Here is a 16,291-nt window from a genome sequence, read left to right on the forward strand (position 1 = left end):
CCCCATCTCCCCCCTCCCCCCCCCCCCTCCTGCGTGGAGCCCCAGGCGCCCATCAGGCTGCAGCCCGTGTTCTTGAAGGGGCCTCTCTCCTTCGGCTCCTTGAGTGCGGCTGGTTTCCTTGTATTGGTGTCCCGTCCTGAGCCTTGAATGGGGCATCTCCTCAGCAGGTGCTTAACAGACACCGGTGGGCCGATGACCCCAGCTGTTGGCGCTCCCCGTTCCACCTGGCAGTTGTCTTGCATCTAGTTGTGCCCCTTTCACGTGGACGCGCTGTTTCTCACTCTAGTTGACTTGAGGTGGGGACGTTCTCTCAGTCTCAGTTTCTCCTTATAAAAAGGGGGGGAAGAACTAAGTGATCTACAAGGTCCCATGCAGTTTTAAAACTGGTTCTGTGTTCTTCTCTTACTTTCTTCCACTGTGTGGTGTAGACACCTGGAGGTCAGGGTCAGGAACCGTCTCAGCTTTTGTCTTTGTCCTTTCTGAGCCTGGCACAAGGACTCTTAGGGACCAAGTCTTCCTTTTTGTGACCTCCAGAGTGTCTAACAGCATTTGGCTCATGGGATCAGTTGTAGAGCAGGAATAGACCATGGGGCCTGTCTAGCTCAACCCTACCATTTTACACATGAGAAAACTGAGACCTGGAGAGGTTAGATGACTTACCCAAGGTCATGCAGACTCCAAATTCAGTGTTCCTTCTCCTGTGCCACAACGAGACCTAAATAAATGCTTGAGAGCAAAGCCCTTCCTCCTGCCCCACAAAGCCCTTCCCTTCCCTGCCTGAGCTCCTGCCCCCCTAGATTGAGCTACTTGGCCAGACCTCAGGTGGGTGCAGATCTGAGCCCTAGATGAGCCCTAGCTCAAGACTTCCCAGGCCAGGGAGCATTTGCTAAGTGAGACAAAACAGGAGAAGGTTTTAATTTCAAGTTGCTCACATGCTTTTGGAGAGGCACACCACCATGTAGACAAGCAGAGGCATGATAATTTAAGGAGGAGCAGAGAGTGGGCACAATTCAGAGGGAATCAGAGAATGCTTCTCTTATGGGTGATCCCTGAGGGAACTCAGGCATTATAGACAGTGGAGATGAGGAGGTGAAACCTTGGGGGCAGTGGGGGCTACAGCTTAAGCAAAGGCATGAAAGTGGATGTGCAAGGCCAGATTGAGGAGTAGCTCTTAGGCCAGTGTGGCTCAAACTCAGAGCTCCTGACCTTTGGGAAGGCGGCTGCTGCTAGACCATGAAGGCCTTTGAGTGCCAAACTGAGTTGTTTGCATTTTGTCTTGGAGGCCATAGGGCCCTGAAGCTTCTTGAACAGAGACTTATGCCTTAGGCAGGTTATTTTGACAGCCCCTTGAAGATGGACTGGACTAGAGTCCTGGAGGCCAGATAGAAAACTGTTTGAAATAGTCCGGGTGAAAACTAATAGGGCCTGAACTAATAATAATAGTTAGCATTTATATAGCACTTGGCATATGTTGACTCATTTGGGAGTGGAGAGAGTAGACAAGTTAAAATCATTTAGATTTGGCAGCTGATTAAATTTGGGGAGGAAGGGAGTGAGGATGGCTGAGGTGTGGACCAGAAGGATGGTCCGAACATATAGAGAACACTTTAAGTTCTGTACCCACTTGACATTTATCACCTCATTTGATCCTTGCAGCAATCCTGGAAGAAGGTAGGTGTTGTTATTCTCCATTTTATAGATGAGGAGACTGAGGCTGAGCCCGTTGTCACGCAGTAGTAAGTGTGAGGCTGAGCCCGTTGTCACGCAGTAGTAAGTGTCTGAGGCAGGTTTCTAGTGCAGGTCTTCCTGATTCCAAGTCCAGGCCTCTAGTCACTCCCTGCATCCCCCAGAAATGGCAGAGCCCCGGCTGGCCTTAGGCCTCCAGCTCCGTACAGAGTATGCTGCCCCAGTGTGTAGCTCTAGTGGACAAGGGCTTCAGACCCCCTTCCCCAGGGAGATATATTTCTTGTCTCCCAGGCTCACCAGCTTTCCTTTTCCTCCTTTTCCGCACCAGAATTGCATGGAAGTCCAAGAGAAAGAGCTGTGCTATGACTTTCTCTAGACTGGGTGGTATTTTAACCATTTTTGAGTTGTGAACCCCTCCAGCAGTCTGGTGAAGCCCTTCTCAAAAGATGCTTTAAAATGTGTAAGAGCCCAGTGTGGTGATGCAGACCTGTCATCCCTGCTGCTGGAGGAGGCTGAGGCTGGTGGATTGCTTGAGTTTGGGAATTCTGGGCTGAAGTTCATTTCACCAAGTCTGTCACCCGTATGGTGAGTTCCTCCGAGTGGGGAGATCACCTGCCTAAAGAGGGGCAAACCGACCCAGCTGTAATTAGCAGCTAAAAGCTTCTTGGCCCCAGGCTTTTGGATGACTGTTGCACAGGGAGAATCAGTCTCCCCAAAAATGCATAAAATGAAATACTTAGGATTACAAAAGAAACCAGTTATATTCAAAAGCAAGTTCCCATACCCAGGTTAAGAATTCCTGCTCCTGCATGTAATCAGTCATGTACTAGCTGGATGTTTGGGATGCTGAGGGGCCTAAAGGGGGTCCCAAGACTTTTTACCTCTTGGTATCCTGCCTAATTGGGGGATTCATATGACCTGTCTTTGTTTATTGGATACAAAGAAACCCAGAGTTCAACTACTTAGTAGCTGTCTGGTCTGGACAAATCACTTTCATATTCTGGAGTCAGAATAGCTGTCTGCAGAGTAAGGGCCTTGTCTCATCAGACCCCTCCAGCTGTTTCACATTCTAGCATTATCCACATCTGTAAAATGATAGGGGTGTATTGGATGGTCCTCTGAGGTTCCTTCTTGCTCTAACATTCTATGATTCTGATTCCATGAAGAAGTCAGCCATGTCCACAGAGTCAAACAAAAAGCGGAAACCCAAAGTGATCCGAGGTGATGGAGCCCCACCAGAGGGAAAGCGGAATCGAAGCGAGCTAGACTTGGTAAGAACCAGGACCCAGCAGCCCCCATAGGCAGGTTTGCTTTCACACCCAGGCCTTTAGGCCCTGGCTCTGAGCCTCCCACCTTTGGGATTGTCAAAGATCAGTGTGTGACCTCTGGCCAAGGGCCTCTCCCAAGATGCTCTTTGACTAACTATATCCCAGGCTCATCATCCTTGGACTGGGAAACCTACAGAGATGGAATAGCCTTGGCTTCATTACTTGAAATGGCACGGTAGCCTTTTTAAAGTGGCAATACTAGCTAAAGGAAGCTTGCCAAGTAGAACGTTAGTCTCCCTTCTTGGAAATAAAGAGACTTGTTTTCTGACATGTCATTTGTCCAACAGTGGCATTCTTCTCAGGATACGCAGCCAGACCAGTCCCTTGGGTCTAGATGGCCATTTAAAATGCCCTGGCCTAAAAGTCTTGGCATTGGCACGCTTCCCCTCCCCCATGCCTCTGGTTTTCCTTTTAAAAGTCTTTACATCCCATTTGTTTCACCTGTACTGACCCGAGGTAGACACACCGCCTTGTGTCAGAGCAGAATGCTAAAGGAGAATTAGAAGAGAAGGGGCATGTGTGACCGTGCACACAGGACAGCTCTGCCCTGGCGGTGTTATCCCCTCAGCTCCCAAGGTGGTCTTTTCTCCGTTTTTTCATTACTCATGAGTTGGATTGTTTTTAGTGAGTTTCTCATTCATGTCGTCATTTTGTGTGCTGTTCTTTTGGCTCTGCTTTTTACACTGATCTCTGCCTTGGAACTCCTCATATTTTCATTTCTTACCACACAGGGATCTTTAAAAGCATGTACCGTGTTGTTTTCAGCCATTCCCCCAACCATTGGGCACCTACTTTGTTTCCAGTTTTTTGGTGCCACAGAGAGTACTGGTACCACAGACTCTCAGATCTTTAGTTGGAAGGGACTTCAGAGACCATCGGGTCTGATCCTCTCCCTTTGCAGGTAAAGAAACTGAGGCCCAGGGAGGTAAAGGGACTTGCCTAAGGTCACATGTAGGCTCCTAGATGTGAGCTGGAAAGGACCTAGAAAGTCACCCAGCTCCCTCATTTTCCAGATCATGGTGATTTGCTCATAGTCCCACAGGTAGTTAAGTAATGAGGCGGGATTTGAACGTGGACTCCAGAGGCAGTGTTCTTCTGTCTGTCCCGCGCTGCCCCCTCATGGATCAGACCTTCTCCATATCTCTTCTCAGATCTGTAGAACAAATCTGAAAAACCAAAACACCAACCCCAGTGCAGTCACGCTGTGAAGTGGGGCACCCAGCCTGCTGGCCCGAGTTACACTGGAAAGTGGTTCCTTGCGCAGCACAAGGGAAAAAACTAGTGGAAAAGGACAGGAAAGATTTTTCCCCTCAAACGTGCTTTGTTCTTCTCCATCCCAATTGAGTACCTGTCCAGCCTCCTGATGACCCTCTTCTAAGACACCAGATAAGAGCTCGCTCCTCCTCTGCGTTCCGTGTCACTAAAGCCTCAGTTGACAGGTATGCCCAGAACGTAAAGGGCCCCTCTTTGTTCCCCTGCAGGACATGAAGTACTATAGCGAGGAGGCCGAGGTAGACGTTCGAGACCCCAACAAGGACTATGACCTCTATAGGTTCACGTGCCACGAACTGCAGCGACTCATGGCTGAAATCCAGGAGCTCAAGAGCAGAGGCAGCAGGGACAGTGTAAGGAACAAGGGCTGGGCGCGCTGGGCCCAGAGGGCCCTCCAACCTTTTTCAGGGCTGAGGAACGTTAGGAAGATTTCCTAGACCCCTCACATGATAATCCTTGTACTTCTGTTATCTACGGACTGATAAAATATATGTCTGGATGCACCATGACTTCTCACGCATTCTCTGGCACGCAGGTTGGGAACTACTGTGTTAGGCCGTTCTAGGCTTTGGACTTCCTTGTTCATGAGGATCTTCTTTCTACTCTTAGTCTCTGTTTTTAGGCAAAGATTAGAAACTTTGAGGTTCTACATACCTGTGAATTTTCTTATAGTGTGGAATCTTTTTCTCTTGTTGGCATCTGATTAATATTTACTCTGATTGAGGAAGGGAAAAAAAATTTCAGCACCTGAGCAATTATTTGAAGGCTAAAAGTTCCTCTTTTGCATGAAACACTGGGCTGGTACTAGGGCCCAAAAGACAAAACCCAAACAGTCTGTGCCCTGGTGGCGCCTCCGTTAGACTAGGGCACTCCATGTACACAGATGAGTAAATATCAAGTGAGGAACAGATCATTTCCAGGCCAGAGATTTTAGGAAAGGCCTCACGGAGGAGGCTTTAAAGAAAGCCAGGGAGTCCAAGACACACAGGTCAGGAAGGAAGCATGGTCCATGCATGGATTCGGTCTACACGAGGCCTGGCAATTAGCTAGGAGCCCTGTTTGTCTGGAACCTCATGTGTGAAGTAGAGCAGTGGGAAGTCAACCCAGAAAGGTAAATTGAGACCAGAAGCTAAAAGCTTTATCCTAGAGATGACAGTTGAATTGGTTGCTAGGGCTTTTTGAGGAGAGGAGTGTAGGCACACCCGCTGCCAAGAATGTCACTTTGACAGCTGTGCTGGGGTGGGCCAGACAAGGGAAAGCCTGGATGCAGAGACCTTAGAGGACTCTTGCAGGAAATAGTCTGGCCAGGTGACAAGAGCTCAGCTAAGTCGGTGGCCATGGAAGGGGCAAGGAGGAGTTGAATGTGAGATGTAGAAATGATCATTTGAAGGACCCACTGGGTGGATGTGGGAGGGGAGGGAGCATCATGAGCCTCAGGATGGTGGTGTCTTCTAGTACCATTCTCCCTATTGCTTCAGCAGTAGTAAGGATGTTAAGGGGTGAGAGAAATAATGGAGAAAAGAGGGTGAGTCTGTTTTGGACATGTAGTGTAGGAGAGGCTGATGCGACATCCGGTTGGAAACATTTTGATGTATAAATAACTACAGATATTATATAGATACTGTTATATCTTGGAATCTTCTACATTGAGATAATTGAACACAGTGGGGCTGATGAGATTGCTGAAGAAAGTTTCAAGAGAGGGGATAGGAGACCTGGGTCAGAGACTGGGGGAAGCCAGTGAGGCCAGAGCAGAGATCATGTCCTGGGTGAACAGGGGAGTTTGGAGGGACTCTGGAAGTTCCATTAAGGAACTGAGTTAGGAGGATGAGGGAAATGGAAAGGTGAAAGGCAGGAGCTCGTGATTGCAGAGGGCAGTGTCTGGGTTCAGAATACTGGAGGTGGCACAGTAGATAGGATTGTGAGATGTCCTGGCTGTCCCTGTGGATGCCTGAGGTCCAAGAAAATGGCAGGTCACAAGGGTGGAGAGGTTGATGAACTGGAGCTGGAGAGAGACACTGACCCAGGGACTAAATTCCTTGAGGAAGCTTCCTGTGACCTGGAAGCTGGGAGATTGAAACAACCACAGTCTGACCAGGACAATTCAGGTAGATGGACAAGAGCAGAGCACAAGCAGTGTACCCCCTCCTGACTGGGGGAGAGGGGGGCCTTTCATTGCAACTGACTCGAAATCCCTGGGATTAGGGGAGCAGAGAGGGCACATTTGCCACCCAGAGGTACCAGTTGGATGGGGCTTCTACCTTACAGGGGACTCTGTTGACTGAGGTAGGCTGGTGTTGGGCTGGTATAGTTTTCCTCTTTAAACACAGCTGGGCAGGGACTAGAGATTATCTAGTCCAATCCCTTCCTTTGAAGAGATTCAGATTAAGTGGTTTACCAGAGGTCACATAGGTATTAAGATCAGATCTGGCATTGAAACTCAGCTGCTCCAAATCCATTCTACCACAATGCCTCTTAAGTCTGCAAGGACTGCACTGAGTCAAACACATGGCACCAGCCAATTAGTTCATTAATGACGTCCCCAGATGGCCAGGGACGAAGCTCCTTCAGCAGACACCCTGCCATAGGCTGCTGGTGGCTTTGTGTCTGGCCTGTCTAGTTGCAGGGCCCTGGTCAGGCAAGCCCAGGCCTACGCCTGCCGTCCTGCAGTCTTTCCTCCTTGTTTTGGTTGTTTTACTTGCCAGATCAGACCCAGAACCCCTTGGTCACTTAGCAGGGAGAAGTATTTGCTTATGTTGATGAAATTTAGTCTGTTAGTATCAGATGAGCAGCTTGGACTCCAGAGGCCTAGAAGCTAGAAGTGTTCCTGAGGCCTAGAAGCTAGAAGTGTTCCTGAGGCCCAGACAGTGGGACCTGTGATGCCAAAGGGACTTACCTGTTTCCTGGTATTCACACACTTGGTTTAGGGGCTGAGCCCCAGAGATGGCGTGCCATTGTTTTAATTTAAATGTTTATTGCTGTTGTTAGTGTAATACCAGTGAAGAGAGCACTTGTACAATTTAAATCTCTGTATAATTACAGTGATTATTCAGCATCTGGTGTTTAAAAAGAAAGCTCTCCAAACCTAGGACCCAACCAGTACACGAGCTGTTGCGGACTTTTAGTCTTTCCTGATGAGTTCATTTCATTTCCTTATTGGCTTTGGTCGGTCATGCTTTTCCTCCACTTGTCTGTTCTTTGGAATGGACCACATGTCTGGAATTGATTCTGCAAATTGGTGGGAAAGCCTTTGAAGGGCCAGGCCCATGGGCGCCACCTGCCTTTTCCCACGTCTGTTTCTCCCTAGGCTTCTGAAATAGAAGAGAGAAGGCTCCAGAGTTGTGTTCACTTCATGACCCTGAAGAAACTGAACCGCCTGGCTCATATCAGACTGAAGAAGGGGCGAGATCAGACTCATGAGGTGGGGCTGGACAGAGTGGGGAGGTGGAGGCCCACCCCCATCCATCTCTTCAGTGATTCAGCCTCATTTCCTCCTCACAGGCTAAGCAGAAGGTGGATGCCTATCACCTCCAGCTCCAGAACCTGCTGTACGAGGTGATGCATCTGCAGAAAGAGATCACCAAGTGCCTTGAGTTCAAGTGAGTCCGGGAGCAGGTGGGACAGTGGGCTGGGAGCAGAAAGGCCTTAGAAGCCGAGGCGTTCACTGGGTTAGGTCAGGTGATGGCTCCGAGGTGGGAGAACAAGCAGCAAAGGACCAAACCCAAACTGGCATTTTTTTCCTAGCAGGTTCCACCATGCTGCAGAATAGCCTTTCAGGACATCTAGCAGTAACTCCCTTCGAAGTCACACTCTTCCTTTCTGCTACTCTCTGTTGATTTTTTTTCCTCCCAGATTCCCACAGTTGGTGTGTTAATGGCTTACACTTTGGAGAATTGACCTGATTTTCACATACACAGTTGTAGCACTGCTGCCCTTGTGTGCAGAAAAACAGTTGTCAGGTGTTCTCTTTTCTAGGATGGGACACACTTAGGAATTTCCCACGTTCTTCGTGAGCCATAGTCTCTGAGCCCCTTCCTCTTCTGGTTGCCCTCATCCAGATGCTGAACACTTCTTTTAATGCAGCCTGAAGTGGGTGTGCCTTTGGGAGATACTGTTGTAGTAATTAGATCTGTGTTCAGCCCAGACCTGTGTGCTGCTACTAAGCTAGGCTGCCTGCACTCTAGATTTCTGCAATTTTTAAAAATTTAAGTGAAGGAATATCCTTTTATCCCTGCTAGATTTCATTTGGCTGGAACTTGGTGTTCCAGCCTACTGAGATGATTTTGTCACTTAATTGAATTAGCTGTAGTCCTTCCAGCTTCCTCTCCCCTGAAGATTAAATGTTCTTTCTGACTCCTTATTTACAGAGTCATAGAATTTCAGAGTAGGAAGGGGTCTGTAACCCTAACCCATGCCCCACAATAAATCCTGACAGCATCCTACCTCCAGTGAAGCGGGAAGGAAAGGAAGGGAGGCGTAGTTCATTCATCTTTTAGGTGACTTATATTGAAAAGTAAATTGTTTTTATTCTGGAATTAGCAAACACCAAACAGAATGGACGTTTGTGTATACGTAGTAGAATAGAAGAGGAGAATTGTATGTGAAAATGCATATCTCTCTTCCTTAATCAGAGTAACTGATAGCTTTTAAAGCTGCCCTGCTCGTCTGGCCTTTCTGACTTTTTCTCTCTACTTAAAAGAAAGACCTCTGTTTTCCTGTTTTCTTTTTGAGTTGCTCTGATCATTAAGGGGAAAAAAAGTCATTCTTTCTGGCACTCCCGCCTCATCCTCTTTGCCCTTTCTGCCTGCTGCTCCCGGCTCGGCCTTCTGGACCAAGCAGCCTGAAGTCTTCTTCCTCTGCTGGCTCTTCAGCTACCTCGCTGTCTTGTCCTGAGGCTTGTCCAGGCTAACTAGCCAGCCCTCCTGTGGCCTGAAGTCAGGGCCCTTTCTGATCAGCTTTCTCTTTTCTGAGAGCTCTCCAACTGATCCCTGAGACATCTTGAATTTGGCACGAGATTCCTGATAAGGTCTGACCTGGCCGCAGTACAGCACAGCTCTTATCTTCCTCTTCTTGACCTAGTTCATTCATCTGTGATTGGGTTGGGTTTCTTGATTGCCAGATCACACTGTGGGGAACACAAAGAAAGAGAATAAGCATTTACTTTCGAAAGGTAGGAGCTGTTATTACCCCCACTTTATGGTTGAGGAAAGTGAGGTAGCAGAGGTTAAGTAACTTGTCCAAAGTCACACAGCAGGTGAGCTTTGGAGACCAGATTTGAACTCCAGTCTTCTTGATTGGAACGCCTAGCGTTCTATGTGACACCAACCGCCTCACTTTATTGACTGCTGAGCTTGCTAATAGGTGAACTCCCCCCAGATGTTTTTCGGACAAGTCTCTGTCTTGGAGCAGCACTGCCGTGTTTTTTTTTTAACTCACCCATAAGAATTTACATTTCTCCCTATTGCATTTTATCTTATTCGGTTCAGCCCAGTGTTTTGACCTGTCAGGGTTTGGGGGGATTCCAAGTGGATTATGCAGTGCTAGTTATAATTCCATGTTTCATGCCTTCTCCACTTTTAAGGATCTTCCTTAGGCCTTTATCCAAGTCGTTGATAAAAACATTGAAACGAATGAGACCAGCCTCTGCCCACTTAGATGTCAGACCCTCCACTGACTCATCTAATTCAGCCACTTCTACATCCATCCAATTGTAACGTCCCCTCCTTCACATCTGTCTTTTCCACAAAAATAGCAAAAGAGACACGTCAGAGGCTTGGCTGAGATGTACATAAACTGTGTTCGTACCGTTTTCTTTATCTGCCAGCTTAGTGACCCAGTCAAGAAGGACATGAGGTTAGTCTGGCTTGAGCTGTTGTTGCTGAAGCCATGCCAGCTCCTTGTGATCCCCACTTCCCATTTTCAGTTCTCCTCAATTGTTGACTTAATATTTCCTAGGGATTTGCCAGGGATCAAAGCCCAGCCCTCTACCCTGTTTTTAAGGTCCCATTCTTTTCCCTTTTCTTGACAATTGGGAGAGCATTTGTCCCTCCTTGTGTACCTGTCTCATGCTTTTGAGATCCGTCAGATTATCACCAAAAGTGGTTCAGCAGTCCCTTTTGCCAGTGTTTTTCTGCATCTGATACTGTTCATAGGTTCACATTGTTCATAGATTAGGGCCGACAAGTATTTTTGCATAGTCCAACCCCTCCTGTTCATTTTATAGACAAGGAAGTCAGAGCCTAGAGATTTGAGGTCAGCTCCCAGGTCAGTATTGAAATGCAGACCTCTCCAAAGCCAGCCACTCATCCTTCTGCTCCACGGTTCTAGGCCAGGGGGCTCAGACTCTCCAAGGGCAGTGTGGGGCTCTCCTGCTGTCTAACTGATCTTGAGTTTCAGCTTCCTCTTTAGCACCTCTTCTCTATAAAGGTCCTCCTTCTCTTGGGCAGAGGAAAGAGAAGCAAATTAAAAATTAGAGCTGCCTTTTGATCCTTTTTCCCACAGTAAAGCAAAAAAAAAGTGTTGGGTTTTTTTCTAATTAAATTTTTTTTGCCTTTTTTTTGGGGAGATCAGTTGGGGTTAAGTGACTTGCCCAAGGTCACACAGCTAGTAAGTGTTAAGTGTATAAGATCTGAACTCAGATCCTCCTGACTCCAGGGCTGGTACTCTATTCACTGCACCACCTAGCCACCCCAAAACGTATTTTTTAAAGAATGCTTAGCTTTCATTGACTGCCTCAGCTTGTTCTGAGTTTTTGTATCATAGGCAGGTTTCTGACTGTACCACACTTTTGTGTTCATCCTCGGTTACTTGACCTTGCTTCCCTTTTCTGTACCTGATTTTTAAAATCCGTGGTGATTAGTGAGTTGGTCTTTCAGACAAGCCTCCCTTTTCCACTTCATCAGAATTGTTTTTCTCTGTTTTCAAAATATCCATCTGGATTGTTTTCCATCCCTTTGGGTTGATTTTCCCCATAAGTTAAGGCAACAGACGTTTATTAATTGCCTACTATATGCCAGGCCCTGAAAAAATTTAGGACATGGGATCCTATTATCCTTCCTCTGAACACTTTGATAATTTCTGTCCCATAGAATGCATGCCAGACTATTCCTGGTTTTCTCCTTCCCTCTTATAAACTGAAAAAATTAGGGGTCATTCTTCCTTTAAGCTCCCCACACTGTAACCGTCATTTCCACCTCAGTAACAAGTTCCTCTTTATTGGTGTCAATTAGATGTGGAATAGAAGTTCCCCTTGGTTAGTTCTTTTCCCTTTGAAAGATGACTTGATTGGATGCTCTGCTTGTGACCCAGAGAGCACTTGGACAGATGTCACATCTGTGTCATGAGAGTGTCCTGTCATTGCTGTCTCAGGTCTCTGCCAGATGTTCTACAATTTCCCAGCCTTGCTGGGTGTGTCATCTTCTTTTTAATAATATGTTGTTTTTTTTCCCAGTTGCATGTAAAGACAAGTTTTTAGCATTCATTTTTTTCTGAATTTTCTTCCTCACTTCCCCGCTCCCTAAGATGGTAAACAATTTGATAAAGGTTATATATGTCAATCATGTAAAACTTATTCCCATGTTTGATGTGTTGTGAAAGAATATACAGACCTCCCCTCCTACAACTTAAAAACAAAAGAAAATGAAGACTAATATGCTTCAATCTGCATTCAGACTCTATTCTTTTTTCTGGAAGTGGAGAGCATTTTTCATCATAAGTCCTTTGGAATTGTCTTGGATCATTGTACAGCTGAGAATAACCCAGTCATTCACGGTTGATCATTATACAGTATTGCTGTTACTGTGTGCAGTGTTCTGATTCTGCTCACTTTGCTTTGCATCAACTCATGTAAGTCTTTCCAGGCTTTTCTGAGAGTCTCCTGCTAGTCATTTCTTATATCACAAGCAGATACCACAGCTTGTTTAGCCATTCCCCAATTATTGGATTTCGCCTCCATTTTCAGTTCTTTGCCACCACAAAAAGAGCTGCTAGAAATCTTTTTGTACGTAGGGTCCTTTTTCTTTGATCTCTGGGACACAGACATAGCAGTGGTGTTGTTGGGTCAAAGGGTATGCCTAGTGTTACAGCCCTCTGGGCCTAGTTCCAAATAGCTCTCCAGCATGGCTAGACCATGAGCTATCCCCAGCCAGTGCTTGCCTCAGTCTCCCCACCAAACCTCAGGGATAATTCTAAGTTCACTTCTGCCTTCTTGAATGCAGGCTCTTGAGTTCATCTCTCTCTGCATCTGTATCTGCAGCCCTGGACCAGGCTGTCTGAGGTCATCATTTCTTCTGGGGCATCTGACTCCTGGGACCTCTTGGGCACCCACGTGGCTGTTCTGTGCATTGTGCCTGTTCTCTCTGGCTGAGTTTGTGTGGGTGGTTTTCTCCTTCCTGTATCAGTTTAGTTTTGGATCAGACTTATGAGACTTGAGGCAAAAACATTCCAAGTGGCCCTTGCACATTCCTCCATTCCTGTTATGTCCTGAAATAGAAAACCCAGACTCGGGTGCCATTTTCCTAGTTCTCTATTCATTTCCCAGATGATTCTTCTCTCTGCCTCTTTTCAGTGGGCTGCAGGGAAAACATCACCTGTGCTGCTGTGGGCTGCAGCTTCTTGCCGGACTTCCTCATCTTTGGCAGAGTCCTTTTGCATACCGTGTTTCCCCGATAATAAGACCTATCCCGAAAATAAGCCCTCCCCTTACTGTGTAAGATTCCTCTAAGATAAGCCCTCCCCTGAAAATAAGCCCTATTGAGATTGCTACTATAGTGAAGGTGATCCCCTGCGCTACACGCTACATTACGGTACCCTCTGTATGCACCGTCCCCCCCCAGGTGAAACGCACGCCGCGCTCCGAGCTGCATCCAGTCAGAGCTGCAGCAGTGAGCGTGTCATCCTGTTCTTCCCCAGTGATTTGCTTATTGAATAAAGGTACATTTTTTTGTTCACATTTACCTGTTTATTAAAATTGCTGTCAATGTTCATTAAAATAAGCCCTCCCCTGAAAATAAGCCCTCTGGTGTTTTTCTGTCCATAAAATTTAATAAGACAGTGTCTTATTATCGGGGAAACACGGTATGTGAATCACCGGAAACAGATAGTCATCTGATTAGCAGGTGTTGGGAGAGTCTCTCCTAGCTTGGATTCATTCCCTTCAGAAAGACAACAGGCCACTTGTCTCCGGGTATCGAACCACCATTACTTGTCTTTTACCGACTTGTGCTGGATTCTTCTTTTCTTCCAGCATCACCTTTTCCCTTACTTTTCATCTTAAAATGATGGAGTATTATTGATTGATTTTTGTTTTCTTAATTCCTTTGTTTTTGGATAAACCATCTGGCTCTCCTCTTCCAGTGAGCCCTTAGTTGTAACAAAGAAACACAGTTTATCAGCACTACCTTATATAAGGTTACTACAAAGTGGCAAAGAGAAGCAAAAAAAACAATGGCCAGTGTATCCATAGACCCCCTTCCCTCTCCCCTGGAAAGAAGGCTTATTTCCCCATCTCTTTTCTGGGGCCATCCTTGTCCTGACAGCATTTTAGTAAGCCATTGACAAAAAGGGTGGGTGGCATGAGTCCAAGGGTGGGAGCCTGGGGATCTCCCACCTGAGGGAATCAGAGGTACGCATGGAGTCACCAGGCAGCCAGGGAAGCAGCAGATGGACCTTGGGACTGCAATTCATGGATTTTCCCAGAAGCTAAAGTTTGAAACTTTGCTTCTGTTTAAAGGTCAAAGCACGAAGAAATCGAACTGGTGAGTGTAGAAGAGTTTTACCAGGAGGCCCCTCCCGAGATCAGCAAGAGTGATGTCACCATGGGTGACCCTCACCAGCAGACCCTCGCTCGCCTTGACTGGGAGCTTGAGCAGCGGAAAAGGTAAATGATCGTTGTGGCCCTGTGGCCAGGGGGTCATCTGCTTTTCCTCACTCCCTCTTGAAGATAGTTTAACTTCAGCTTCTCCACGTAGTCATCAGAGACCGCGCAGCTTAGCCTCGGGCTCCTCCTTCCCTGCTTTCTGATGAGGGAGATTGCTCTGTGCTTCTGCTGCTTCCACGTCATACCGTGTCTCCTAAAAGACTTGAGAGCCGGTCCCTGGGCCCTGTGTTCCCTGCTTCCTTTGGTTCTCACTGCAGCCTGAGGAGGTGGTTTTGTTTTCTTTCCTATTTTCACAGGTGAGGAGACTAAGTCAGTGCTCCTCTGGCCTGAATGAGCTTACAGTCTAATGGGGATGACTGGTGTGAGTCAGAATACAGTGGGTGTGTGAGAGAGACAGACCCCAAGGCTGTGAGGGGCTCAATGGAAGAAGCCGTTGGTCTGCACTCAGAGCTGGTGAGGCTTGTTGCTTTTGCCAGCAGACTGCAGCCATCCCACTCAGTGGATCTCCTGTCTGTCACTCCCATCACATCCTAGCCACAAGAAATGGCCTCTCTGGACTCACCAGGAAATAGAGAGCACATATACTTTTGCCTTTCATGCAGTGGAGAGAAAGTTAGTGTATTGCCCTTAGTCACACAGCCAGCCACAAGGTGTAAGGGCAGGTATTCAGGCTTCCTGGGTGCCTCTGGAGTGTTGGACCAGGAGGCAGGGGAGTCCCAGGATTGAAACCCACCTCCAGCACTTACTAATTTAATTGTGTAACCACAGGCAATTTCCTTTGCTTGGGAGGAGATGCCTGGCCCTTGGGGCCTCCAATTCCTTATCTGTAAAATAGCAGAGTTGTTAAGGATTGAGTGAAATCATGGGTGGCAAACATTCTGCACACCTAAAAGCACCGTATAAGGGTCAGCTGCTCTGTTGTCCTCCCTCTCTGGCACAGAATAAAATTGTGATGGGCCCCCCACACCGTCTGACCCGTGCCTCAGTGGCAGTGTGGGTGCCTAGAACTGAACTGAGCTCATCCATCAGGCTGGGCAGGGAGAGATGTCCCTGAGGGGAGCCTCAGAAGAATATTCTTCAAGATTAAATCTGAAACTGGTAACTTCCTCCCTCAGGTTGGCAGAAAAGTACAAAGAGTGTCTAGCCAACAAAGAGAAAATCCTGAAGGAGATTGAAGTCAAGAAGGAATACCTGAGCAGCCTTCAGCCTCAGCTTAACAGCATCATGCAGGTAAGTCCTCCCAGACCTACACGTGGCCTTGAACCCTGGGCCTTCTACACTCGGAGGACTTTGCTGGCCACATACTTGAGCGCCACCCTCAGGTCACTTTGGCTCATCTGTGTGATTCTCTTGGGGCTGGGGTCTTCTGGTACAGCACCATGACCTCCTGCTTGTGTGGTGAGATGTTAGGGAGCGTAGACTGAGCCCATGGAGCAAGGGGCTGAACTCCAGACAGCTCTGCTTCTCTACCGCTTTTTCATGATGCCCATTTGTGGATTTGTGGAGGGGGAGCAGTCAGTCTCTAGTGCATTTTAGTAAGTGCCTGCTATGTGCTAGGGATTCTGCTAAGTGCTAGGGATACAGAAAGAGGCAAAGACAGTAGCTGCCCTCAAGGAGCTCCAGCCTAGGGGAGGAGATAGCACCGAGACAGATGTATACAGACAAGCTGGCGACCGGAGAGATATGACACAAGGAAGAGATGGTGGGGAAAGCTTCCATTAAAGGAAGGGGTTCTAGTTGGGTCTTGAAGGGAGCCAGAGGCATGAGTTTAATGTTGGGGAAGGCCAGAATGCCAGTTAAAGCCAGTAGCAGCGGCCCCTCTGCCTCTGGTTCTAAGACTGTGGTGACTTTTTGAACCTTCAAGGAGGCCGGAGCCAAAAATGGAAAGAAGAAAGATTGAGTGATGGGTGTTAGTCCTGGGGAGGTGCACATTGGTGCAAGCACTCTTCAGGTGGGGAGGAGGTGAACGAATTTACTTGTTCTCATTCAGGGAGAAGTAAGGATGAAGGACTTTCCACTGAATGGAGCTGGGGGCAAATGGAAATGCATAACCACCTCGGCTCCCCAGCTGGGTGGGCTTGATCCTTGTCAAGGACTGTTGGCGTTGAGTAGCAGTGACTGCTGATGG

General features: G+C 47.5%; 1 protein-coding gene across 4 annotated transcripts in view; it reads left to right on the plus strand.

Moving 5' to 3' along the window:
- The window catches only part of THOC5 (THO complex subunit 5), a 32,050-nt gene that overhangs the window by 632 nt on the left and 15,127 nt on the right, over positions 1–16,291 (plus strand). Inside the window, exons 2-8 of one of the 4 annotated variants that reach the window (XM_069081705.1) lie at positions 165–296; positions 2,853–2,957; positions 4,496–4,639; positions 7,594–7,707; positions 7,788–7,885; positions 14,017–14,163; positions 15,279–15,393. In XM_069081705.1, coding sequence (XP_068937806.1) covers positions 2,862–2,957; positions 4,496–4,639; positions 7,594–7,707; positions 7,788–7,885; positions 14,017–14,163; positions 15,279–15,393 — 714 coding nt within the window. In that variant the 5' untranslated portion in view covers positions 165–296; positions 2,853–2,861. Of the gene's footprint in view, positions 1–164; positions 297–316; positions 2,272–2,852; positions 2,958–4,495; positions 4,640–7,593; positions 7,708–7,787; positions 7,886–14,016; positions 14,164–15,278; positions 15,394–16,291 lie in introns of those variants that run through there. The other 3 variants (XM_069081706.1, XM_069081704.1, XM_069081707.1) reach the window with 3 other exon arrangements.

This window comes from Petaurus breviceps, unplaced genomic scaffold (assembly GCF_028583685.1).
Source record: "Petaurus breviceps papuanus isolate PSGF00001 unplaced genomic scaffold, PetGlider_PUasm1.0 99, whole genome shotgun sequence".
NCBI lineage: Eukaryota > Metazoa > Chordata > Mammalia > Diprotodontia > Petauridae > Petaurus > Petaurus breviceps.